General features: G+C 35.3%; 4 protein-coding genes across 13 annotated transcripts; all 4 read right to left on the reverse strand.

The window, feature by feature from the left end:
* Positions 1-2946: 2946 nt before the first annotated feature.
* On the reverse strand, positions 2947-9260 carry LOC140982254 (probable methyltransferase PMT11). Of its 4 annotated transcripts, none has more exons than XM_073448704.1 (10): positions 8498-9260; positions 7974-8123; positions 7587-7857; positions 6719-6829; positions 6279-6438; positions 5398-5655; positions 5196-5318; positions 4796-4873; positions 4051-4267; positions 2947-3481 (listed from the first exon to the last, which is right to left on the reverse strand). In XM_073448704.1, exons 1-9 carry the CDS (start codon positions 9230-9232, stop codon positions 4060-4062), a joined length of 2094 nt encoding a protein of 697 aa, XP_073304805.1. In that variant the 5' UTR covers positions 9233-9260; the 3' UTR covers positions 2947-3481; positions 4051-4059. The 4 variants fall into 4 exon arrangements, with proteins under 4 accessions (XP_073304805.1, XP_073304804.1, XP_073304802.1 ...); XM_073448703.1 differs by having other exon boundaries at positions 2947-3589; XM_073448701.1 differs by lacking the exon at positions 2947-3481 and adding an exon at positions 3762-3944.
* A 998-nt stretch (positions 9261-10258) lies between these two features.
* LOC140982255 (BTB/POZ and MATH domain-containing protein 3-like) lies at positions 10259-15187 on the reverse strand. Of its 3 annotated transcripts, XR_012176232.1 has the most exons (5): positions 14550-15187; positions 13311-13659; positions 12921-13191; positions 10752-12843; positions 10259-10656 (listed from the first exon to the last, which is right to left on the reverse strand). XR_012176232.1 is itself a non-coding variant. In XM_073448705.1 (4 exons), exons 1-4 carry the CDS (start codon positions 14927-14929, stop codon positions 10436-10438), a joined length of 1221 nt encoding a protein of 406 aa, XP_073304806.1. In that variant the 5' UTR covers positions 14930-15186; the 3' UTR covers positions 10259-10435. The 3 variants fall into 3 exon arrangements, 2 of the variants coding, with proteins under 2 accessions (XP_073304806.1, XP_073304807.1); XM_073448705.1 differs by lacking the exon at positions 10752-12843 and having other exon boundaries at positions 14550-15186; XM_073448706.1 differs by lacking the exon at positions 10752-12843 and having other exon boundaries at positions 10447-10656; positions 12881-13191.
* A 1884-nt stretch (positions 15188-17071) lies between these two features.
* On the reverse strand, positions 17072-23945 carry LOC140982252 (pentatricopeptide repeat-containing protein At4g20770). Of its 4 annotated transcripts, XM_073448697.1 has the most exons (7): positions 21097-23945; positions 20388-20425; positions 18665-18813; positions 17999-18036; positions 17733-17835; positions 17597-17652; positions 17072-17484 (listed from the first exon to the last, which is right to left on the reverse strand). In XM_073448697.1, the coding sequence occupies exon 1, from the start codon at positions 23744-23746 to the stop codon at positions 21455-21457; it is 2292 nt and encodes a 763-aa protein (XP_073304798.1). In that variant the 5' UTR covers positions 23747-23945; the 3' UTR covers positions 17072-17484; positions 17597-17652; positions 17733-17835; positions 17999-18036; positions 18665-18813; positions 20388-20425; positions 21097-21454. The 4 variants fall into 4 exon arrangements, with proteins under 4 accessions (XP_073304798.1, XP_073304800.1, XP_073304799.1 ...); XM_073448699.1 differs by lacking the exons at positions 17072-17484; positions 17597-17652; positions 17733-17835; positions 17999-18036; positions 18665-18813 and having other exon boundaries at positions 19763-20425; positions 21097-22266; positions 22345-23945; XM_073448698.1 differs by lacking the exons at positions 17072-17484; positions 17597-17652; positions 17733-17835; positions 17999-18036; positions 18665-18813 and having other exon boundaries at positions 19763-20421.
* A 502-nt stretch (positions 23946-24447) lies between these two features.
* On the reverse strand, positions 24448-26310 carry LOC140982521 (protein yippee-like At3g55890). Of its 2 annotated transcripts, XR_012176298.1 has the most exons (5): positions 26063-26310; positions 25243-25280; positions 24957-25074; positions 24820-24875; positions 24448-24717 (listed from the first exon to the last, which is right to left on the reverse strand). XR_012176298.1 is itself a non-coding variant. In XM_073449062.1 (4 exons), exons 1-4 carry the CDS (start codon positions 26159-26161, stop codon positions 24822-24824), a joined length of 309 nt encoding a protein of 102 aa, XP_073305163.1. In that variant the 5' UTR covers positions 26162-26310; the 3' UTR covers positions 24448-24821. The 2 variants fall into 2 exon arrangements, 1 of the variants encoding a protein (XP_073305163.1); XM_073449062.1 differs by having other exon boundaries at positions 24448-24875.

The following is a 26310-nucleotide window of genomic DNA, read 5'->3' on the forward strand; positions in this document are numbered from 1 at the left end:
TTATTGACAAAATGGACTAAATTTAGCTTGGAAACAAGTTTTCAGTAGATTGAGAATGATATTTTTTAACTAGGTAACATATCTTATATTTCCAAGAAGAGCGAGAGTGAGTGTGAGCCACGCGGCGGAGTTGTGCGAGTGGGGACATAAGAAAGACGATGAAAGCTGGTCGCTAAGGAGACGCGTGTGAAATGGACCACTTTCCCCGAATTATGCCTTCACTACGTGTCTTCCTCATATTGCATTAAACAGCTGTGCTGTCTTTGTCAAACCTCACCATACTAAATATTTCTTTTAATATTCGACGATTTCTTTTTAATTGTTTTCAATTATAAAATTAAATATCACCACTTTTATGTTTTTCTACAACAAATATATTTTTTTTTATACAAAAACATAGGGTAGATCTCTTGTGAAACGGTCTCACGAATCTTTATCCATGAGACGAGTCAACCTTATCGCTATTCACAATAAAAAGTAATATTTTTTAACCAAATAAGAGNATATATATATTATTTTAAGAAAATCATAATTTAAGTCTAAACTCGTGATGATATACAACACAGAAAAATGATATATTAGAACTAAATATTTTGAAAGATAAGAGCAAAATTGCAACTTTCTCTCTTTTTTTTTTCTTTTATTCTGTTTTTTCTGTAATTATAAGAAATTTTACTGTCTATAATGAAAAGAAAAAGACTTTTGTTGTGATATATAACAAGTGATTTGATTTCAAAAATAAAAAATAAAACAAGTGATTTTTGTAATTTTTTTTAAAAAAAGTGATTATTCAGCTTTTCATGTACAAAATTTACACATAAAAGCTAAAAAATCAAATTTTTTTAGAAGTTGCAAATCAATGGTAAATAATTTGATTTTTTTTTTCCCTTCTCAAAACTCATTAATCATGTACAAAAGCTATTTTGGTATTAAAAAAACATTAACATATAATAAATAATAGACTAACAAAAGGCAAGTCAAACCGTAAATTTTAATTATATTTCTTCCAGATGAGTAATAGACTAACAAGTCTATTTTATAGGAAATACTTAATTTAATTGTTTTACTTAATTCTTCTTTGGTGGCTACATATCTTTACGACGAAAGAATGAGGAATCTTTCTGCTATTTTAAAAAAACTTGTTCACACACACGTAACGTAACTTACGCACAAGATTTATGATTAAAACTACTACTACCTATTAAATCTTCGAGGAGTTCTCTTGTGAAAAATTCTCACGAATCTTTATCTGTGCGAAGAGTCAACCCTAACCATATTCACAATAAAAAAATAATACTCTTAGCATAAAAAATAATACTTTTTTCATGGATGTCATAAGAGATCCGTCTTACAAAATACGACCCGTGAGACCGTCTCACACAAGTTTTTGCCTTTTGGCTTTTCTCTCTTACGTTACTTTTCTATAAATAATTTAGAGTATATTTAAGTTAAAAATCAACTAAAATAAGTTAATAATATTACAAATGCTTTTATTAAGGGTTTTTTTTTTTGAAAAAAAGAAATAAAATCGCCACTCTTTGTTTATTTCTTTTGCCATGAAATATATTAGTTAGCTTAACACATTTCATGGGTTGATTTAATGATTATAAATGAACCACATCATTTTTTCATGTGATATAATTGATGGGTTCATGTGAAAAATAGATATTACGCTTTTATAAAGTTTGGGAGAACGATATATATAAATTTATTTTTTTATTTTGTACAATGGACACTAAATTGGAGAGAATTTATNATATATATTATAAAAGTACCAATGATTGAATTTTTTTTAAATTTTGAAATCAATATAGTTTATAAACAAAAACTCGTGTGAGACGGTTTCACGAGTCAATTTTGTGAAACAGATATTCTATATGGGTCATCTACGAAAAAGTATTACTTTTTATCTCAAAAATATTAATTTTTATTTAAATATAGACATGAGTGATCCGTATCACGAATAAAGATACGCGAGACATCCAGAAGCAACCATGACAATTGTGATAGAAACTTTAAATTTTTTGGATAAAACCTTGAATCAAGGCCATAAATTCATATCTATTTTAATTTAAAGGCATCCGAACAATTTTCGCCACGTATATCTCAAGGAAAAGAAAGTTTGGAATGAGTTCGATAAACCAACTCCTCCTTCAATGACTGATTAATTGTTCATCTACTTTTGAGGAATAAATTGGAAAGCAATCGATTATAAAATCAATCAATTGTTTGGGTTACTTGTACATCTTTCAAAAACACACGTATCTAAATTTTACATTCATTCGATAGTAAATAAGAAGATGAAAGAACAATATATATCAAAATACATATATTTTTTGATTAAGGCTTTGTTTGGCTAGTTAAAATAACTTTGGAACTCTTGANAACCAAGAATTCCCTACATATATGATAATATAGAAACATTTTAATTTAACTAATTACATGAAGCGCACGTTGTGTGTGCGTAACTCGTTTTAATTTTATAATGTTATTTCTATTATAAAATTGTAAATTTAATAATTAGCAATATTTTAACTTTGAAGTATTCATGTGGAAAAATGTGCAATAAAATTTAAATTAACATGTTAGTGTTGAAGTGAAGAAAGACGATATAGTGATTGATTATTCAAGATTTATTATATTAAATTAATTAAGTTTCAATAGTTTATCTTCATGAGTTTTTGATGTGTTTTTTTTGTTGAAAGAAGCAAATACATAATTTTTGGACGCTTAAAAACTCAAAAGTTTGTTCCTCCAAAAGATTTTTGGCAAAAACTTGTATGAGACGATCTCACGAGTCATATTTTGTGAGACATATATCTTATTTGGGTCGGTCATCCATGAAAATTTTTTACTTTTTTTTACTAAGAGTATTACTTTTTATTGTGAATATTGGTAGGATTGACCCGTCTCACAGATAAAGATTCGTGAGACCGTCTCACAGTATACTTACTCAAGATTTTTAGATATATATTATTATTTCAATGGATTATTTTGAAAAATCCTACTAAAAATTATCCCACATCAAGAATCAAGATGTTTTGTTTGACAACAAAGATGCAGTAAATTCATTGCACTACTGCTCCATATACTGCTACGTAACCATCGTACCACATAGTATCCCTCTTGAATGCTGACGCAGCAGGGACATCCAGCGGGAATAATATTGTGTCTTCAACAGCTACGGCACAAAGTAGCAAACGACAGGTATCTATGTTGTCATCCAAAACAGAGAAACAAGATTCTCTAGAAAATAACTTCTGACTTCTTCAAGTTGGACGACAGGATGCAACATTTCCACCCATATCGATTGCAGAATTAATGATCTCTCTCTATTGGAAGAATTTTGATAACCATGTTCGATTACAATACTGGAGATCCAGGAAGGGGTGTGGACTTACCGAATCCGGGAGAAAGTAGCAGCCTCATAATCTGGTCCTTGTAGCCAAATGGACGAGGCACACGGTCGTTGAAGTTGCGTCTTTAACCGATGTACAGGGAAACTTGTTCGGATGATGCAATTTAGCAACATGTTTTTGGTCTACTATTTGCCTCACCTCGTGTTATAAATACTGGTAAACTACCTCTCCTAGAGTAATGATAGCATGATATTATATATCTTTGTAATCATTCACTATCATAATTTATTGACAACAATAAATATTATTTCAAATTATGGGTTACATGTCAATAAATGTGCAATTTCAAGTGGATTGCTAGAAAGTTTCAGGGCTAAGAATAATAAAGTTTTAAGTATTCGGTATGGAAGATAGCTAATAGTATATTAATCATCAACTATTTGTACATTTACAATGTAAAAACGTGAAATAGAACTACATTTACCAAGAAAAATATATTGAACGCCCGGAGAAGCCAGAAACTATGCCGTGTTAACTTCTCAAATGTAGAGCTTAAAATTCCTTGAGAAAATGAATTTTGTACAGCTGCGGACGATTTTCAGAAAGCACCCATTCAAAAAAGTTTTATTTGAACGTGTTCAACAGAAGAAAACACATTTCAAGCTAAAACCCACAAATTCAAAATCCATACCTCATGATTTTATGAACGTACTAGTCGTTTGTCGCATGTCAAGATCCTATAACTGGCATGAGGACCCTCAGATGTATCCCTCATTGATACATGCCAACCCAAGGCTGTTCCAATCTCTTTAAGTTCATCCATTATAGCGAGAGTATCACGAATATATACACGTCCATCAGGCCTCAAAATTCGATCCATTTCAAGCATGATGGTGGAGAGATTGCATCTGAGGTATGGATATCAATCAAATATAAGGGTATGACATGTCAGTGTGGTATTCAAGGCCTATATTGTACGCAAAGCACAGAAGATGATGATAGTATCAATTTTCTAAGAACTGTAAAGTACCAAGAATTGTAAACATGACTTACTCTAATTGCTTGTGTCAACTAAAGAATGCAAAAAACTCAATGGCATATAAAGCATTACGTTCTCCATAGTAACACCAGAGAACGTTATACAACATAAATGCAGCAGAAGTGAATAGAAAAGATGCAAGGTTGTGCTTAGATTGATGGATCTGAAATGATGATTTGATTTAAATTTCGACTTGTTCAGATTGACAAAATTCAAATGAATTTCATATCTATTCTATATTAAATTACTCGACCCAAGGGTAGTTATGGTGAATTTCAATTACATTCAAGACGAGTGACATGTGAAATCTATTTCTCAAATCATCCCTCGTCATCCAAATCAAATCGATCAATTCAAGCACAATCCAAGGGAGATCTGTGATACAAGTTAGGCATACCTTTTTTGCTCAACTGATAGAAGTCCAGAAGCATGAATTAAGTCATATGTTCTCGGATATGTATCGAATGGTTCACACCTGACAAGTTGCATGTATTTTCATCATTCATCATAGCTAAAGTTTAATGCACATATTTAGCTTTATTATCAGATGCAGTTCATTGCAAATACAACTCGTTCCACAATTGCTAATCATTTCCAGATGCAGTTCACTGCAAATACAACTCGTTCCACAATTACTCATCATTTCTTTACATGGTATTCATTTCTGGAAGGAGGAACTACAGAAGAAAGTTAGCAGGCGGGTATGTTGTAAAGAAACTGATTTTTAATTAATTAACATGTATCTGATACGTGTCTTAGTTAAAGCGATAGAGAAAAAAGTATGGACATATTCTTACCAATCGTGCATAACTCCTATGAGGCCACGATCATATATGACAGGCAATGTATTGTGTCCACTAACTGGGACAACATTGAGCACCCAACAATCCAACTGGTTTTCAATTAGTGCTGCTGCAAAACTGTCAGTAATTGAACCATTAGTTTGTCTAAAACAAGTGGCAGTAAAATGAAGATAAAAATTCAAGCGTAAAAGATTACCCTCCAAAGCCTGCTCTCATATCCAACACATTTCGAAGTTCGAACTCACGCCAATGTAAAGCGCGTACATAACCTTCAATTGTTTCTTTCCAATATCTTGATTCTGCCTTGAAAAGCTCTTTCCTTGATATGTATGCATCAATTTGTATGCTCTGAAGCCTATCTGGAGGGTTCTGCAAGCGTTCTGGCCAAGCGGTAACATTTGATCCATATCCTTCTTCAGGCAAACGTGTTATGCATGGCTTCAAATCAACATACCTAACATAAAAAGGAAAATTAATGAGATTTTAAATACCTAATTTTGTTCACTTCTCACTGATTACTCTTATGTCAGGTCATAATATAAAAGGCCATTTAAATCTATGTGCAATATTTAAAATCACTCCACTAGGCCTAGCAGTTATCCTCCAATGTAAAAAGACATTCCTCTCCCACATCATATTTTTCGGTCCCTCGTTCAATAGGAAAAATTCACATTAACGAACATTATCTCACAATAAAAAACATGCGCCAACCTAATTTCTTTAATCGTGCCTCTCACTGAGTGACACAGATTACTGCAGTAACAAAGTAAAATCTTCATGCAACAGTCGCGAATTATTGTAAACATTCTCAGATTCATACCATGGCCTATACATTCTGCCAATAACATTATATTTATCCACCCTTACACGTGTTTAGAAGGATAGAATGTAACAAGAAGGTAAAACAACGCTATCAACAACATATCATAATTTCCAGCTGTTAAGTTGTTTATCTCAAAGCAGATGCATTCTGTATGAAAAATAATCTTATAGCAAAAATTTAAACCTTTACAGCTTGACTGCCTACATTTCTTCTACAATGACAGTAAGAGAAAACCAAAATGTTTGGATTTGTACCACACACTATCTGGATCATCATCAGGTTCACACAATGGTGGTTGGGTTCCCTCCTCGCGGCTCAAATAGCAGCTGTTATTCAAGGGCTTCTGCCATATCGCAATGTAACCCTCCTTCTTTACAAGTTTCCAACAAAGACGACTGGTAAGGTTAAGCATCTCTGGGAACAACAAAAAGTTAAACGGGATTAACAAAAGACTGCTCTTTGCTCATATATTATAGCCTGGAACCCTGAGACACAGATCAAGCAAGAAGACATCAAATATTAAGTCTCCCACAAGCATTCAAAGTGTTACCAGTTTAGTATATAGCAAATAATTTTTATACACAGTTAATACACCAAAAGTCAAGGAACTATTGGATACTATTGGAGAACATGTTTCGGAAGATTTCAGAATGGGCGATGATTCAAGTTCATACCAAAATTCCACATAACTTACCTTCCCATTGTTCTTCAAGGGCTGTTTCATGCTTATAAACAGGTTGTGCAGCCCAAGCAAAAAATCCACCAGCTCGAAGCATCCTATTGACCTCAAGTAGCAAGATCCCATCTACAAAGCGACAAATGTATGATAGAATAAAACAAACGAGAGAGTAACATTATTGACTTGGGTATCCATAGAAAATCTTATGACATTTGATATTTCAATGAAGCACATTTTACAGATAGCAATATTACTACTAGGGTGGATGTAAGTCCAATGAGGCAGTAAATCCAAAGAAAAACTAGAAATCAGTAACTTATATTGACAAAAGATAATGGCCTAATGTACAGCACAAGACCACATAAATAGGTACCAACTATGTTCAAGCCTCCCATCCATCCCATCCGTGATGATTCCTCATCTACAGCGAGAATCATGATACAATCTAAAGCAGATTTTTTCAATTAATTTTACACCTGAAATTTATTGAAAAAACTACTGCCTTAAACATAATTACATGGGTAAAAAATGCTAGTAATAAAGACGACTAACAAAACCAAAAGGAACAGCACACAGACAACATAAGCTAATCATAACAGGCTTTCAAACAGGCACACAAAATTATAAAACCTGTTAAATAAACTTCATTCTAGATTTCCCAATTTTTAAAGCATAAACATTCACTAAGCTTATGTGACTGGAGCTGAACATTATTTCAGAAACCACGAAAGCCCATCTTACAGAGCAAAATTTTACAACACTTAGAATACATAATAAATGTGTTGACAATCTACAATAACATAACAAGTTATAAATGTAGATTGACTAAAGGATTCTTCAACAAATTCATGAATGGAATGATATAGAAACTAACTAATCATACCATCCCGAGTCCAGTTGATCCTACACCTGGAACAATGTATCAAGTCAAATGCCTGACTTGGATAAAGCAGCCGTCGAGTTGCGAATGCAGCCACCATTGCAGGTACTCCACGCTCAAGTGCAAACTGAATTTGGTTCTCATGAACATCTTTTGGGGCCACAGATAAGGTAGTGACATTCCTAGAAAATAAGTAAGCGCCAAAACTTGCAACGCCACAGCCAACATCCAGAACAACTCGAGTATGTCGGCCAAATGCAATCTCCGGGAGCATCTAGACAATATAACCAAATGCGAAAGTATTATACGTAAATTGATCGTTTCCTTCTTTGTTAAAGCCAATTAAATGAATTAGAAGCTTGGAAGCTACATAATATAATAATTTACTACCTTTTCAATCTGATCCAAGTACTGATCTGCTCCGTGAATGAACTGGGTACCACCTCCAGGAAACCTGAACTTGTCCTTGTCAATTGCGATCCAATTCTGACCCCCTTTATCCTCAGCTAGACGAGCATGAGGAACATTGCTAAACCACACCTATATAGGACAATAATTGGATTATAACTCCCATATATAGATTACTGATTATAACTTGTGTTATCTAACCGAACTTCGATAAACTATCCCAATTTTTAAGCTTTCTAATCCACATAACAGTGCAATCACAGACTGAATAACATTTCTATTGAGTGTATTCTTTATAACTCAATTAGCACCTAGAACATAACAATTTTGACCCGGAAGTCAAGACACCAAGAGAAACAACACCTCTGCACAGTGATAAATAATTCACGTAATTGAAACAAATAGCTTCAACATTATCGAAATCATGATGCTCGCAAACAATTAACAAATACAAGAGGAAAACACTAAAGGATAAAAACATGCGAAGAGTATCGAAAAATAATCACCTCATCACGACTTTTGGGCCATGTAATGGGAGCTCTGTACCCTTTAGGAGCAGGGATCAAACAATTCAACTCCTTCCCCTTCTCGGGGCAATGCCGCTCAAATTTCTCACCTTTCTCCGTGGAATTCAGCTTCTTAATCGCCTCTTCGTTGTCCAAACACGGTATATACTCCCTCATTATCTCCGGACATATCTGAAACTTCTCAATTCCAGCCCTAACCCTATCATCTCCTTTCCCAACATTCGCCACACCCACACTCACGTTATCACTACCCAAATCCTCCGTCACCTTCGGGTCATAATCCCCCACCTCAAAATCGTCCGTCATCTTCCCATTCTCATCCACCACCCCCGTCCTGTCCAACAGCACCGGAGGCGGAGGCGGAGCCACGGTCTGCAACTGCTGTTGATTCCCATCACTTGGCGACGAGGCGGTACCGTTTATGAGCGAAGAAAGATCGAAGCTTTTGTTGAGATTGGGAGAGAGCCCAACTACTGCAGAATCCGGTGGCTTTTGGGATTGCGGGCTTTGGTGAGAGGAGAAGAACGTGAGCTGTAGAGAGGGGCCATTAGAGAAATGGTTGCCTAAGTAGAAGAACACGAGTGAAACGAAGAGAAATGCGGAGATTTTGATCACAGCGGCGGATTTGAATGGATTGGATCCTCCTCCGCCATAGCTCAATTCCTTCATTTTTCCGTAGAAATCTGCAGATCTCGAGTGTGTGTTAGACGTCATTCAACTAGTATCATCCGAGTTTTGTTTCTTCTGTTGTCATTCATATATTTTGCACTTTTTACATTTTTTCTTTCATATTGTTAATTGTAATAATCTTAGTTAACTAATTTAAAATTTTCTAAATTTATGTAGTACAGTAAAGGATTATGTTTCACTGAAAATTATTGATATCGATATCTGATATATGTCATCATTCTCTTTAAAAACTAAAATTGAAAACGAAATCAAATTATTATATTTTTATGTTATTATATCTTATCTGACCGTAGAAGTAAAGTTACTATCGAAAAGGGGTATATTAGAAGTTTAGAACAAACATTAGATAGTCATTTCTATATTAATAATAACATCAATATTTGTTAACTTAAAAAAAGAAACAGATAGCATTTTTTCCTTTTTTTAAAGAACTTTTGTTGAAACATGTCCTATCATTTTCATGACCAAAAATTAATATGGTGTGAATATCGTTTAGAACATAAATATTTGTGGTGCAGAGTATAAATACATTAATTCGTCTAGAAATGATCAGAAAATTTTAAATTATGTAAATAATTTGTGCCGAATATCAATTTATGGCATGCTGATTTCTTGGTACACATGATGGCTAACACGCAATTACATCTCGCATACACACACACACACACACATAATATATACACACACAAAAACACGTAGTTACTTTCCTAGTGAAGATATTCCTATTTCTCGGAGAAGATGAACATGTTATCTACGATAATTTGTGTAAAAATATCTGAAAATCAAAACACGCAAGAACCAAGCTAACTCAGTATCAGTATATCCCTCCACATCATAAATTTTCTTGTGAATTATAAGTAATGATTTCACGCCTCCTGAATATTTTGATGGTTATCTTCGCCCCACTATCCATATTCTCTTTAATCTACATAGAACAACAATATCGTTTCCCTCCATCCCCACAGAGATACACGTGAACATCATATGCCAGACGCTGTGTCCACGATGCATGCATTAAATCGATAACAGATCATCAAGTCGCACTTAGCATAACCACAACAAACATCGGTTACAAACCCGACAATGGCATGCATACAACAATAAACAAACTTCCAATGTTCAGAACAAAGTATTCGACTGATACATGTAAAAGTTAACTTCTATAAACACGATACAATAAAACTAGAGTTTTTTAGTATGTCTTATCAATATGCTTGCTTCGCAACATTAGATCCGCCTACACAGCCGCCTACCACTAGGATTACCAGATTCTGCTACACCACCACCATCGGCAGCCAAATCTAACCCGAAAATACTGCTGCCACTACGTTTCTTACCTGATACAAGATTTGACTTCTCATCGACTAATGCAACCGTTTCCAGCAGTTCTGATAAGAGCGAGGGGCAGCTCTCTTCTAAGTGCTTGAATCCTTCGGATTCCATGACCACTGTTACAAATAGTCAACGTTTTAGAAATGTTGTGAATCAAGACATTCTAATTCATCAAATTTTAAGCAATGGGGATAAAGGAGAAAAAGCCAACGGGATTATACTGCAGAGTGCATTCTTTATAACTCTACTTTGAAGCTTGAAGAAGATTCTGTATATACGTAATACTATAACTACATTCACACCGGTTGGATGCTTCGCTTCTCTACACAAAACAATGCACAATCATGACGCAACTCACAAAAAAAAAATCATTAAAAAATATCCATCGAACATAAGAAATAGTATCCTTGATCAAACCTTTCTAAGAGAAATACACTCGTGATGTTTATCCAATCATCTATCTGTAAACTAATGAATTTTGCAATTAAAGCCACACTAAAGCAAAAACTAGTAGAGAATCCGAAATTTAAATTATTTTACTATCCATCATAAAACCAATACCAGACATCTTTTTCATAAACGCCAATATCAGTAAACATTTTCTCAACTACAAAAAAATCCAGATTGGATCTAGCCTTTTTACAAGATACATATGAAGTCTTCAGCAACGAGACATATGATACCACTCATATCCAACTGTTGAACAGTGTTGAAAAGCTGCCGCAAAAAGATTTAATCTACCCCAAGGTATAGATTTCTGTTCCATGTTAAGTTCACGACAAATGAAAGAGAAATTATTCACAACTCCCCTCCACCCTGGCATGGAAATTAAAAACCACAGGTTTATATAGGCAAATCTTACCAAATAGATAAAATTGAAGCACACATTTCTAACACCATAAAGTAGATTAAAAATTTCCTAGGATCATGACAAAGCACCACTTGAATGCTGCAATGGTAAACTAACAATTTTTCGTAACTTCTTAGACCAAAACTTCTTCAGATAGCTAAAACAAAATGCCTTTAGGATAAATCTTGCCAATCCCAAAATAAATGTTTCAAGATAAACTTCATACGTAGAATTAGACACAGCTAAACCACTTCTGCCTTTTGTTGGGACAATAAGGCAGAAATGCTGTTTCTATCAGCAATGAAACAACAGTCGCATTGTGCAGAAGAAGAGATTACCAAATATGGCTCTACATAAGATTCTAGATCATACTACATGTACAGAAAATTGATGTTTGTGTCGAGTAACACATCATTCTCAAAGCTGGACATGACACTTGTAGCTTTGAATAGTAAAGTCACAAACAAAACATGCTTGCGAAATATAAGAAACCATACCACTGCAGAAAAACTCTATGAAGCCTCTAGATTTTATGATGTGTTTCGCATAAAGAAGAGCCACATTGCATTGGTTCTCTAAAATAGTTTGGATTAGTTTGGAAAGATGCAATCACTCAATAGGACTTGTTATTGATATTTAACTGAGGATTTTTCCTCTTCATTGTCACATTCATGTAGAGGGATTGGATATAAGACTTCCTCACTCTTATCATATCCTTTTGTTTTACACATCTTTTGTTTAGCAATTTGAAAATGTCACGCATTTGCAGGGGCCATTGCAAAATCCTCTGCCACCAGATATCAGTTTCTTTGAGGATAAAAAAAGAATATAAAGACAAAAATAACCCAAAGCACACTGAGACTTAGATCGATTAATAGAAATATGTATGGAAACTAAAGAAGTGTCCCATGGTGCTAGAGGCCCAGAACATTTTCCTTAGTCACACATATGTATATTTGGAAACAAACAAAAACTAATAAAAAAAACCACAATTGAGCTGAAATGTTTTTCTAAAAAAGAAAACACTTTTCTAGCGCTAAAATTAGCACATCAAGTGTAAGATGTAAGTTTTCAAACAATTTTACTACAACCAGAAACTAGAAGAACCTCCATAGACTTTTTTATTAAACCCTCCATGGACAATTTTTATACACTATATATTAAAAAGTTAAATAACAGCAATTTAAGATAATTTAAAGTAGATGACCGAACAATACCACCACTGATGGGAGATTGAGCAACTTGCTTTGTAAACTAGTCTATCATTAAGTGTAAAATGTAAGCGTTCAAAATATTTCCAGGAAAAAGAACAAATCCCATGATATGTCTTCTATATACAAATCAGGGAGATACAAAAACACTTTCCAGACATTTAATAGCAGATGACTACAACAGTAGATGACCATAAAATCTCCCTAGTCAATGGGCATTCATGTCATCGCATCAAGCATACCTGCAGATAACAGGCTGAAGAATTAAAATGACATAACCTGAAACATTGGACCACTCAGATCTACGGACTACACACACCTCCCAAGTTTGTTGCCGCAAATTTCAAACATATGGACTTCAGCTGCGGGCAGTGATGCTGCTCTGCTAGAGAAAGAGTTGTCGCTACTGTATCAGCACTAACATCTTCACACAATTTGGCTTCACAAAGCTGTTTCAATCTATCTAACCCAAAACGGTCTGCAGCAGCTAGTAGATGCTGCATCATGATTGCATAGGTGGACATAGATGTGGAGTCAATTATTTCATGAAAAATGGGAAGACTGTCAGAGTAAATGAAGTGTAGCAGTGCCTGCACAAAATTAGATCCTCGCAATTCAATGTAGTTCATTAAGAAAGACCTGATATTTCACGAGATCAAANGGGGGGGGGGGGGGGGTGGTTGGTTTGTTGAAGAAACAAATGCATTACCTTGAAAATAGAAGGTTCAATATCTTGGAGTTCTACTCTGTCACTATTAGGATTTCCAACATGACCAAAAAATTGTGCTCTAAATACAGGAGAACGAGCAGCAAGTATCAACTTATGGGCCTTGAATGTCTCTTCCCCAACTTGGAAAACTACATCACAGCTAAGTTCAGTATCCAGCAAGTACTTAAAACTCTGACCCATGTCTGATGGTGGGACGAGAACATTGTAAGATTTTGGTCCTTCCACACGAGTTCTAACAACTCCCACAGTACAATGCATGGCAAGACAATCATCCTTCAGAAAATCAGAAGCTTCTAAAGAAGTCCTCCTAAAAAACCGTTTGTATCCCCTGCAAAGCAAGCAAGAAGAGCTTATTAATGGTTGGGAGAAATAAGCCATTCAAATAGATCAAAGAATTTGGTATAAGGAGAATCAGATAATTTTTTCTTCAATTCCATCCAATCACCATTTCCACACACAGTACATGTACTCTCCTTACTTAAAAGAACAACAAAAAATTATCGACAAATAAGCAGAAACTTACAAAAAATTATCCAACGAAAAATAATACTTCTTTTGCTGTATCAAATAACATCAATTTTTCTTTTTCTTTTTTTAAAAAAGTAATTGAATTCCAAAGCATTGCAAGTGTAGTGCTGAATGAATGAGAATTTCAATGCTACGAACACTAATAGACACAGGTATTTGTGGGTTCTGTTGAGCTCAATAATTCTATCACTCCTCAACCTCAACTACACTTCTGCGTAGCTAAATTATGAATACACAAACAACTCAATTTTCGTTTAGGATAATTTGATAAAATCAGGTGGTTCAGCAACCCCCCAGGGTCAGCACTCAGTCAATCCACTTAGTTGGTAAGGGATCTTGGTTTATGAGATTACGTTTCAGAAAATCTCTTAGTTTTGGAGAGCTAATATCCATATAGTCAACCCACTATCAGAAATGTGCTAAGATGATGACGATAATTTGATAAAATCGGTTATTTTATTAGAACTTCTTGATCATATTAAACCCAAACGTCCTAAAATCATAGATCACAGTACCAATTAAATATTTAAATAAAATCCAAATAGTATCGCTCCAATCCAATAATCGATTCTCCATTTCGCCAAAAAAGGAGAAAGAAAGAGCCAAAACAATTTATCATGAAAATCACAAGAAAATCATGAACCCAAAACAAAACACATACAAAATCAAGCACAACAAGAAGATGCATACCACATGCTTCCCCTGTATTTCAGAGAGTAAGGCCCACTCTCCAGCGCCCGATCAAAATGACTGTGCACTTTATGCTTCCCTTTGCCACTCTGGTCCAAAAGAGTCAATTCAAAGAGTGCTCTCACATCCGTGCCCTCGCTCGCCAACGCGATGAAAACAGACACATACAGCGAGGAATCCTCGACGTTCTTCCCGTCGGGGTAGAAGTAGATAGCCCATTCGTAGCCACCCACGCTGAAAGTATCGGACGAAATGTATTTTCCTGGACCCATACCCTTAGCCAAGGAGTACCCACGGATGGTAAAGTGGTGCGAGCCATCCACCGTCTCATTTATTGATTTTGAGCTGGAATCGAGGGAGTTATAGGGATTTACAATCATCTCTTGAAATGAAATAGGGGGACTCGGGGACTGAAAACCCTAGAAAGCGAGCTTCTTGGGATCTCAGGTGAAATTCAGCTGAGAATTGGTTTGATTTGAGGCCAAATTCGGGGATTGATCTCGTAATCGAGGATGATTTAGTGGAATTTAAGGGGAATGAAGATTGAAATTTGGTGTTCGACGAAGAAATCGCACTGAATCATTTATCCTTTCCCCCAAAACGCAAGTTAGTCCACATTATTAATGTGGGGCACTTTAAAGCCACTTGCGCCCACAAAATTTGGCCTAAGTTGAAGTATTTTTATATTATATATATAGATATATAGATAAAATAGGAAAATGTTATTACTAAATAAAGTACATTTATTAACCTTTCCTCCTTTAAATCTGGAGATGAATTTTAAAAACAATGGAGGTATTTTTTNAGACACACACATATAATTTTCATGAATTTTAGTACTTTGGTGTGATATTATATCTATCTAATGAATGACTACAACTTCCTAAGCCCGTATAATAGTCTAGTTTGAGACGATTTTACGGATTTATATTTGTGAGACGGGTTGACTCGGTCTATATTTACAAAAAAAGTTATATTTTTTACATAAAAATTAATATGTTTTCATGAACCAGATCGAATTGGATATCCATATCATAGGAGTTTTTTTAATGCATGTATCATCATTTCACATAAGATTGAGGAGTCTATGCAGTTTTCCTAATGATCCGAGCTCTCTTATCATCTATAGTTCATTAGTAAAAATATCTCAAACAGACCTAAAGGGCCCATACATTTGAACTCCCAAATTCTTGATGGAATGTTTTTTTTACACTATGCCTTGAGGTGTTATCGAGATCTTTGAATCACATGTCGTCTTTCCCTTTGTTTGACTTCCACCCGAGATATGGTAAGCTTTGTATTACACATCTTGCATATGCGGATGACTTACTTTTATTCTCAAAAGTACATGCATCTAGTATATATTTGATGATGAATTGTTTGGATAATTTTGGTCACATGGCGGTGTTGAGTGTTAATATGTTGAAGTCTACATCTATTTGGTCACAATGCACTTCTTGCTTAAACATTGTGGAAAATCCATATGAAGAAGGATACTTAATGGGTGAAATGGATTAATGAGATACACTCAAGGGATGGAAATGTTTGGGGTGGAATTGGAACAAGGATGAATCACCACTGATTAAACAAATTCTAAGGATACGACACACTCTTATACAGAGATAGCACATGGCCGAGAGTGCAGCTATGTTGCTGGAATATTGGTTCAGTCATGATGGAGGCCGGGCTTACCAGAGCTAATGACTTCTTTATACAGAAGGTGGGGCATTGGCCATGGAAACCTCTTGTATGGAAGTCTTGCATACCACCAAAACATCAGTTTGCATTTTGGCTGTTTTCTCATGGTAATTTCCTTATTAGAGACAGATAACGTTACATCGAAAACAAGAATAATGTATTGTGTAATCAGAGTGAGGAATGTGCCGCAAATTTATTCTTCGCATGTCATATTTCTAAAAGCATATGGAATGTTGTTCGAGATTGGTTAGGAATGCCGAAGCTTATGGAATCCGCAACATGGTCCTGAAGCCATATCGAGAAGTATATAGAGGCAACTCTGCGCTGTCCAAAATACGTTGTACAGTTCTGGAAGCTGGTGTTTATAACATATGGAATGCATAGAATAGAGTACTATTCGAAGAAGCACCTTATATTAACATCATCATCTGAAAGATTAAGATTTTCACTCTGCGTTGTACTCTTAGTCATGTGACAGAATCTATGTAATTTTGAATTATCATGTATTATTGCATTGTGCGACTGTCAAACTGTCGTTTGGTGTTGACGTTCTAGATGTTTAGTTCTTTCTTGGAGATGTCCATTGTAACTATAATAAAACTCATACAAACAATCTAGGGAGAACTCAAGATACATAGCCACTTGATATAATAAATTTCATAAAAGAATCCCAAATTAATTTCCAATATTCGGAAAAACATTTAAATTACATCAATTATTATAGAATATTATTATTAAATTAAGCTTTTTATAGATTATAAATCCATTAAGAAATTGGTATTATTCTTTTTAGTATAAAAATTGATAATTATAGTCAATCATGGATTTTATGCCAAAAAATTAGGCCGTTAATTCACCTATAAATACTCATATTTGCTAAGGTAAAATTCAAGTTATCAATTTTGTTTGTCTCTCACTTCGTCTACATACTCCTTAACAGGGCTTAAATTAATTTTTCTTTCATATTCGGCTCGATTCGCTTAGTTTACACCTATAACCGCATATATTCAAACCCAAAAACATAGTAAAACTACAACTTGTACTAGATTTGTTTCCCAAAAATTACAATCAGAACATATGTCATGATCAAGGTAATTCACTCCAACCTGAAACCAACAATGAAAACTCTAAGTACAGAAGAAATCCTACAAAATCAAAGGATATGTAAGAATCAACTCGATGTTCCATGATAAGTTCTTTCGGTTTCAAATCTCAATTCCGCAACAAGATTTTATCCCTGTTAAAAAGTTTTCAGAAGACAAGAATCGCAAGGAATTAACATAACTTGGCATTGCAGAGTGCTAAAATAAGTGATATACCATAGTAGTACTATTTGGTAACGATCTTACATTCTTAGCTGCAGCAGATCATTCTTAATAATTCTGTCGCCGAGGATAGTCTGTATCTATTACATGGGGATTGGGGATGTTTGGATAATCAAATGTCTGGCTTGAAAAAAGCAGAGATAAAGATGCAGAATCTTACATATTTGAATCCCAATATATCGCCACATTTGACACAGTATATATCAGAAATTGTGTGAATCCCAATATATGGTCGCTGTTGATCGTTAACTTCCACGTTCACACTGCATTTATGTGCAAGACAAATAGATAGCATTGCCAAAGTTTTCAAGCAACTTAATCTGTAAGTACAAACTTGCTTCTCAGATCTAACTGAAGCCATCAAAGACTAAGATTTTTTCAAGTTCGAGATAATTTCTCTTGTTTGACTCGGAGAGAGTAACTTACGCGTCGAGGAAGAGACCTTCAAGGGAACCAGGCTCTATCTGCCAAAAAGAGAAAATGAAAAATATAAGGAAAATCAAGACATGTTGCATATGCCGTCACAATGCTTAATAGAGAGAAACCGGTGTACATGGTAGACATGTGATCTTTATAAACACAATAGCATCTCAATGATCCGATGAAAGTACAAGGATAGCATCTAAAACAGCTCGAGATAACAAGCAACATTTCAAACAATCTTTCTGCAATGAGTATTTCACTCAGAAACTTTAAGTGCGATCTTTGACAGCACACCAGCTAATAATGCGATCAGGGCCCCGGACCCAAAAATTATATTGGGGAAGAAAAAATAGTATTTCTTGAAAAATTTCAAATTTTTTCGAGGGAGCGGGGTATATCGCTCCATCACCCTCGATTTCCCGAGGCTTTGATTTTTGAATTCGAGTGGAGGGTGGTTTGCAAAGCCGATATCTTTACTGGTATAATGAAAATTCAGTCCTAACAAGAACTTCATGTTATAAAGAAAAGACTAAAACAAAAACTGTTTGTAAGATGATGCCATTTCATTTCATGATCACTCACCAGACCAGTACATAATTCAATATTATCACTACCTATAACCCAAACATTAAATGAGTACAGGAAAAGAAAACATGGAACGAGACGTACCTCTCCCTCAGCATCGTAGCTTTCTTGTAGGGCGATGTGGGTTCCGCAGGTCTTGCATATAAAGTAGTCCTGATCTTCAAAATAGATCCTAAATAATCTCCCCATTCGCAGAAATTCACGTCTAAACAAGAAATTAACAAGAGTCCAATCTGCCAAAAGAAGAAGGGAAAAATAAGTTCAAGGAAGGAACTGTTCTTGAGATTTAGATTACCTGTTATTGAATGGAAAAGGGATTGAAGAAGCACCAATTCTTGAAAATGGGGACAATTCCGAACGTATAGGTGAAGAAGAAAGGCGGGCTTTCAGGTGAGTTTGATTTAACTGACTAATTGTGGAATTTCTATTTAAATGATATTTGACTTAGCAGTTGAAAATGCTATTTTTAGATATTAACATAATAAAATTAATTAAACTTATACTATATCTAACTTTTAATTAGAAAAAAAATATGACAAAAATTTGTGTGAGACTGTCTCACGGATCTTATTTTGTGAGACTGATTTCTTATTTGGGTCATCTATGAAAAAGTATTATTTTTTATGCTAAGAATATTACTTTTTATTGTAAATATCGATAGGGTTGACCCTTCTCACATTCGTGAAACCGTCTCACAAGAGACCTGCTCAAAAATAATAAGTCAAATAGTTTAACCTATATAATTCAAGATATATAATCCCAAAATTTAATATACTATAATTTATGGTCTCATTCATGATTAGATAAAATTACAACTATGATTAATGTTTTGGTTTCGATTTCTTATTCCTTGGAATCGGTACCGCACAATGAACATTAATTAATCGGTTTTGATTTTGAAACCAAAGTAAAAGAATATTTTGGTTTCGGAGATAGTTCCTATTTCGGTCCACGATCCCTTTCGAATGATGCTCACATCTAATTTAAAGTATTTTTTTATTATAATTTTACAGAGAAGTGCTATAGAAAAAATTCGTCAAGATATAAATTTTTTTTAAATATGTACCAAATTCACTACTTTTTCTTTTTTCTTTTTTTTTTTTACCAAAACTAACTTCTATAAGACATGGTAGGATAAATTATACACAACAAAAAGATGAAAAAGTTAAGCTGATCCCACAAAATTTGATCTTTCCACTACATAATCAAAGATATCTATAAATCATCACTCTCCTTGGCTCCATGTTTCATAATCATTGTTTCTCCATATCGAAATTCGGCTCCGTTCTTCAACAAGAGCTTTCTCAGAAGACGAGAGTCGCAAGGAATTGACAGAACTCAGCATTATACAGAGTTATGTGGTAATATACCCATTGTACTTTTTGTACAACAATCTTACATTCTTAGCAGCAGCAAGGCATTCTTAATCATTTTTCGTCCACATCAGTCAGTATCTATTACATGGGAATATACAGATCAGCAACACCAAGTGCCTAGTTGTCTAATTCGAAAAATGAAAAAGAAATAAAAATGCAGAATCTTACAAATTTGAATCCCAGTTTATCGACACATCTGACTCAGTATACATCAGAAACTATGTGATCCCCAAAGATCCCAAATGATCGAGATACTGATCATTAACTTCCAAACTGACACTGTATTTATGTGCATGATACATTGGCGTCACCGAAGTATTTCAAGTAACTTAAATCTATATTCTATATTCTTTTTTGAAATCTAACTGAAGCCCTCTAACATTTTTTGAGCACGAGATGATTCTCTTCTTGGTGTGGAGATAAGATCTTACATTGTGATGAAGAGCCCTTCCACATGACCAAGCTCTGGCTGCCAAAAGAGAAAATGGAACTTACTAGTAACGAAACCAAGAAACATAGATTGTGCTGTAACAATGCATAATAGAGAGTAACAGGTGTACGTGGTATATATGTGACTTTGTAAACATCATAGCATCTCAATGATCTAATCTTATCCACAAAGTGAAAGGGGTAGCTTCTTAAATAACACCAGACATATAAACAAGGGATATTTCAAACAATCCTTCTGCAATGAGTCTTTGACTCGAAACTCAAGTCTGATCTTTAAAACTACACCAGCAAATAATGTGATCAGAGGCTAACCCAGAAATTACACCAGGGAGGCAAAACTAGCATTTTTTTGAAAAATTGAGATTTTACATTTGGTGTAAAGATTCGGCAGGGGGACATCACTCCTTCACTCTCGTTGGCTCTGCCCTAGTGCCCTGGATATTATTGGAGGAGAGTTTGCAAAGGTGATACCATTAGTAGTGCTATGAGAATTATCTCCAAACAAGTACTTCATGTAATAGCCCAATTCCAAGAAACACAATCCCAAGTTATTAGAAAAAAAAGATTATGCATCATTTCATGAACAATCGTCAAACAGAACCATAGTTTGTTATTATTTTAATATACCAGCGGCCTGTAGTCCTATCTATAAGCAAAACAGTATAAGAAAAAAGGTGAAATGAGATGTACCACATAGTTAGATTTGCGGTTTCTGGTAAAGAAATATGGGTTCTGCAGTTCTTGCACATAAAAAAGTTTGGATCTTCAAAATCGGCCTTAAATACTCTTCCCAGTTGCAGAAATTAGTTATTGAATGGAAAAGATATTGAAGAAGCACCGATTCTTGGGGGACAGTTCCAAACTGAGGAAAGTTTGAGCATCATCAACAATGCAAAAGGGTTTCGACAATCACAAGTTTTTGCTTTAGATGGCCAAGAGATACCTTGGTGATACATTATATTCCTGCACTGTTATGGGTTGAATTATTCATAGAATTTCCTCATAGGTCGGATGAAATGGGATTTTTTTTCATTTACTCAAAATGCTTTCAAACCCAGCTATAACCTGGTCCCTTGGCAACTCGCTGTTTGTTCATTATACTTCCAACATCTTTCACATCATCCCATCTATCCAACGATGAATACATACTGACTAGAAGTGCATATGGGGCAGAATTCTTCGGGTTCAAGCGAAAAAGCTCCTCTGCTGCCCTTCTTGCTAACTTCACATTGGCATGAACCCTACATGAACCAAGCAAAACCTCCCAAATAATAGGATCATTTTTGCAATGCATCTTACCTATGAGTGCCTCAATCTCACTGAATCGGCCAGCACGGCCCAGGGAATCAATGATGCAAGTGTAGTGATCCCTAAGTGGTTTTATACTATGTTCTTGCTGCATTATATTGAAGATTTTAACCCCAGTATCAACCAATCCAGAATGACTGCAAGCGGTCAAAACAGAGACAAAGGTTATAGAATCAGGTTTTACTCCAGCTTGAACCATGTTTTCAAATAAATTTACAGCTTCATCTCCATGCCCATTGTGGGCATAACCGTGTATCATCTCATTCCAGGTTACTGTGTTTCTACATGGCATCATATCAAAAAACCGCCTAGCCCCATCCATTTCACCACATTTACAGTACATTTCAATTAGAGAAGTTCCCACATATACATCACTTCCATATCCATATTTGAGTATCAGACCATGAACCTGCTTCCCTTGAAACAAAGATGTCATTAACGAACAGCAGTTTATTATGATAGCATAAGAGAACTCAGTTGGTGGCATCCCTTTGCCTAGCATTTGTTTGAAGAACGTAAAAGCTTCGGTTTCCAAAGAATGAAGGGATAAACCTGCAAGCATTGAATTCCAGCAAACTATATCAGATTGGGGTACCTCACGGAAGATATGTTTTGCAACTTCTAGTTTACCACATTTTGAATAAATGCAAATAAGTCCATTGGCAACATAAGGGTCAGCATAATGCTCAGTCTTCAACAATGAAGCATGGATTTGCTTTCCAGACTCCAAAAGTCCCATTTCTGCACAGGAAATGATAACAATTGCAAAAGTTGTGCGATCGGGTCTCATGTTTCTGAACTGCATTTCTTTGAAAAGGATCACTACCTCATGATGGTACTCGTTTTGTGAATACCCCGAGATCATAGCGTTCCAGCAAGTCAAACTTGGTGATGATATACAATCAAATATCCGACGCCCGGTATCAACATCCCCACTTTTGACACAAGCAGCAACCATGTTAACGTTAGTAACCTCATCCGGCTTAAACCCACGTCTCTGCATCAGTTCAATGTACTCCAGTACACTACCCATATTATATTGCCGGCCATATCCAGCAATCATAACATTCCAAGAAACGACATTCACTTCAAACATACTGTTAAACAACATTTCAGCCGACTCCATGTTACTGTGTTTTGTGTACATATCTAGCAAAGAATTATTTACATGGAGATCTCTTTCGAATCCCAGTTTAATAACAAGTCCATGTATTTGTTTCCCATGCATGTTATGCAAATTCGTCTCACCATCATTATTTTCAAAAGAAAATTCAGCCACAAATTTAGAACAGACACTCAAAACACCGGAGATCGAGATACTATCGACGAGCCCATTTATATGCATTAATATAAACATGCCAAATGCTTCATCAGCATGATTCGCCTCCACTAACCCCTTCATCATTATAGTAAAAGACACTTCATTATGCTCCAGCATGTCCCTAAAAACCACAGCAGCTTCCGAAACAGAGTCACACTTCATGTACATTCCTAGCAAAGCATTGCCTACGTACACATTCCCATCTAGGGCAAGCTTCATAGCAACTCCATGACACTCCCTGCCACACAACACATCGCCCAAACTCCCACAGACGCTCAAAACAATTGCTAAGGTAAAACGGTTGGGCATCAAACCGCCCATCCTCATATGATAAAACCACTCCAAGGCCATCCCTTTGTGACCATTGCGTGACAAGGCGCCAATCATCAAATTCCAACAAAGGGTGTTCCTCTCGGGCATGCGACTAAATATTTCATATGCACTCCACAAGTCATTTGCTTTGCAATACGAGTCCAAAATAGGTTGATACGAGAACAAGTTTCTTACAGGCACTAGGTTGAACAGGTTGTGCGCTGCTGCTGTATCGCCACATCTTGAGTAGAGCTCAATGAGACGATTGATAAGATAAATGTTTGAAAAATGGCTGGTACGAAGTATATAAGCTTGAAGAAGTTTACCAGCCCTTTGTGCCGTGTGATCAACGCATAGCTGCAACAACGTTGCAATAAAAGATGCATTCTTTTTCTTCATTCGAGTTGATACGCAGGGCCCCACTTTGGAGCCATGCTTTACCTATCTGCCACGTCTACACTGAAAGTGAAACTCAGCATGGACGGCGGCGTGATAGATTCGGACGGGCATGAATTCGAGAATGCAATGGAAGAGTTGGGGAGAAGCTGAAGAAATCCCAGCTGGGGCTATTCGCAAGTTCGAAGCCTTACTGTTTTAATGGCGCCTATACATTTGTGTTTAAAATCAATTTATTTATTATATACTTCGAGAAATTTATTTTAAATTTAATTAAAAGTTTTAAATTTCTATAAATAGTTTTCTGTCTCTAAAAAATCAAGATTTGGTATTTTCTTCTCAAATTCCTTTTGGATAACTTTATTTGTTTCACTTAAAATATCTATTAAAAATATGGGTTTTATTCTTATATTTAAGAATAATTTTTCTAGTGTCTTGATAAATGAAATAATATTATTTTCAGTAGTATAGAATTTTTGAAACATCAAATTATAAAATTATTAACAATCAAATCTAATATTCTTAAATAACATTTTAAAGTTTCACCAAATACCAAATTGAAATTCTCAATCCATAAATTTCCAATTCCAATTCCAATTCCCGATCCAAATCTTATTTCCTATATACCCAAACGTCTAGTGGAATTTTAGCAGAATTTTGACTCAAATATATAATGAAGATGAGATTCCAGATGGAGAAGCATTTACTGATCCATATCATGTACTAGATTTGTTTCAAGATATTACAATCAAACCATATATCATGAACAAGCAAGATGAGCCTAACAATGAAAATTCAAAGTTCACAACAACAAAAAAAATGAAGAAAATTTACTGATCCTACAAAATCTGATCTTTCCCAGACAAAATCACAGAATATGTAAAAATCGAGTGTCGAACTCCTATGCTCGCTCAATGATAATCAACATTTTTGCATCGCGAATCTCGTCCCCCTTCCTCCACAAGAATTTTTGTCTTTCAACAAGTTTTCAAGAGACAAAAGGAATTAACATAACTGGCATTGCAGAGTTAGTAAGTAATACACCATAGGACTGACTACTTTGGTAACAATCTTACATTTATAGCTGCACGAAGTCATTCCTACGCATTCTTTCGTCCGAAGCAGTCTGTATCTATCACATGGTAATGTTCAAATAATCAATAGCAGGGTCTAGTTTGAAAAAGAAATAGACTAAAAGAACGCTGAACATTACATATTTCAATCCCAAATGATTGCCACATTTGATGCAGTATACATCCGAAACCATGTGCATGATATCCCAATTGATCCCAAATAATGGTCGTTGTCGATTGTTCACTTCCACATTGATGCTGCATTTATGTGGACGATCATAAGTGAGCATTACTGAAGTTTTTCAAGTAACTTTAGTCTAAAACTATAAATTGGCTTCTGAAATCTAATCGATCGAAGCCATCAAAAACTAACATATAACGAGACGAGATAAGTTTCTCTTTTCTGGTTTGGAGAAAAGATCGTACACTGCGATGAAAAGGGCGTTCAACCGACCAGGTTGTGGCTGCCAAAAGGAAAATGAAACAAACAGGTAAGGAAATCTAGAAACATGGCATATGCCGTCGCAGTACGTAAAGGAGAGAGCCTGGTGTGCATGGTATACATATGTGAGCATGGTAATGTAATAGTTTGAAATATAGCCTCCAAACAACAATTTTTTGACAGTCAATTTTCCATAATAGCATCTCAATGATCTAATCTTATCAATAAAGTGAAAGGGATAGCGTCATGAACAGCTCAAGACATATAACAAGGAACATTTCAAACAATCCTCCAGCAAGGAGTCTTTGACACAGCAAAACTTAAGTATGATCTTTAACCGTACACCAGCTAATAACGTGATCAGGGGTGGACACAGAAATTATAGGCCCGGAGGCGAAATCAGCATTTTTGAAAAAGAAAGCGCGAGTTTTTTTCGTTTGGTGCATGGGGCAGGGGACATCACTCCTTCACCCTGGTTGGCCCTATCCTGGATGTTATATGTGAGTACTTCTGATTACTGAATTCGAATTAACTTTTTGCAAAGCTGATATATCATAATTAGTATCATCAGAATTATCTGTACTAACAAGAACTTCATGAAACAGACCGGCCTATTCCAAGAAACGCGATCCCAAGTCAGAACAAAACTATGTAAGATTACGTACACCATCTCATTAATTTCATAATCAATTACGAAACAGAACCACGATTCATTATTACTTTCTACACAACAGCAGCCTGTGAGTTCCTAATCCTAATCCAAACATTAAATGACAACAAGAAAAAGATTGGAACGAGATATACCGCATTATCGGGGTTTAGTGGTAAGGCAATGTGGGTTCTGCAGATCTTGCACATATAGTAGTCCGGACCTTCAAAATCGACGCTAAACACTCTTCCCATTTCCAGAAATTCAAGTCTAAAAAAGAGTTTGATCTATCAATAAGGAATAAAGAGAAAAGAAAAATAAATTCAAGAAAGGAACTGGTTCTGAAAAGTTAGCTTATGGAGAAGAGATTGAAGAAGCGCGGATTCCTGAAACGGGAACAGCT

Source organism: Primulina huaijiensis, chromosome 8 (genome assembly GCF_012295235.1).
Source record: "Primulina huaijiensis isolate GDHJ02 chromosome 8, ASM1229523v2, whole genome shotgun sequence".
In the NCBI taxonomy this organism is placed as follows: Eukaryota; Viridiplantae; Streptophyta; class Magnoliopsida; order Lamiales; family Gesneriaceae; genus Primulina; species Primulina huaijiensis.

What these genes read in the sequence shown, in the direction of transcription:
- LOC140982255 (XM_073448705.1), bottom strand. Translation starts at nt 14,929, where the DNA reads ATGATTGTAAATCCCTATAACTCCCTCGATTCCAGCTCAAAATCAATA. An exon ending in AAATACAGGGGAAGCATGTG is followed by an intron (nt 13,660 to 14,549) that starts GTATGCATCTTC and finishes CTTGCTTTGCAG; the next exon opens with GGGATACAAACGGTTTTTTA. An exon ending in TTGAACCTTCTATTTTCAAG is followed by an intron (nt 13,192 to 13,310) that starts GTAATGCATTTG and finishes AATTTTGTGCAG; the next exon opens with GCACTGCTACACTTCATTTA.
- LOC140982254 (XM_073448704.1), bottom strand. Translation starts at nt 9,232, where the DNA reads ATGACGTCTAACACACACTCGAGATCTGCAGATTTCTACGGAAAAATG. An exon ending in GGCCCAAAAGTCGTGATGAG is followed by an intron (nt 8,124 to 8,497) that starts GTGATTATTTTT and finishes TGTCCTATATAG; the next exon opens with GTGTGGTTTAGCAATGTTCC. An exon ending in ATAGGAGTTATGCACGATTG is followed by an intron (nt 4,874 to 5,195) that starts GTAAGAATATGT and finishes GCAACTTGTCAG; the next exon opens with GTGTGAACCATTCGATACAT.
- LOC140982521 (XM_073449062.1), bottom strand. Translation starts at nt 26,161, where the DNA reads ATGGGAAGAGTGTTTAGCGTCGATTTTGAAGGTCCGGACTACTATATG. An exon ending in CACTAAACCCCGATAATGCG is followed by an intron (nt 25,281 to 26,062) that starts GTATATCTCGTT and finishes TCCTTTTGGCAG; the next exon opens with CCACAACCTGGTCGGTTGAA. An exon ending in ATCATTTGGGATTGAAATAT is followed by an intron (nt 24,876 to 24,956) that starts GTAATGTTCAGC and finishes ACCATGTGATAG; the next exon opens with ATACAGACTGCTTCGGACGA.
- LOC140982252 (XM_073448697.1), bottom strand. Translation starts at nt 23,746, where the DNA reads ATGAAGAAAAAGAATGCATCTTTTATTGCAACGTTGTTGCAGCTATGC.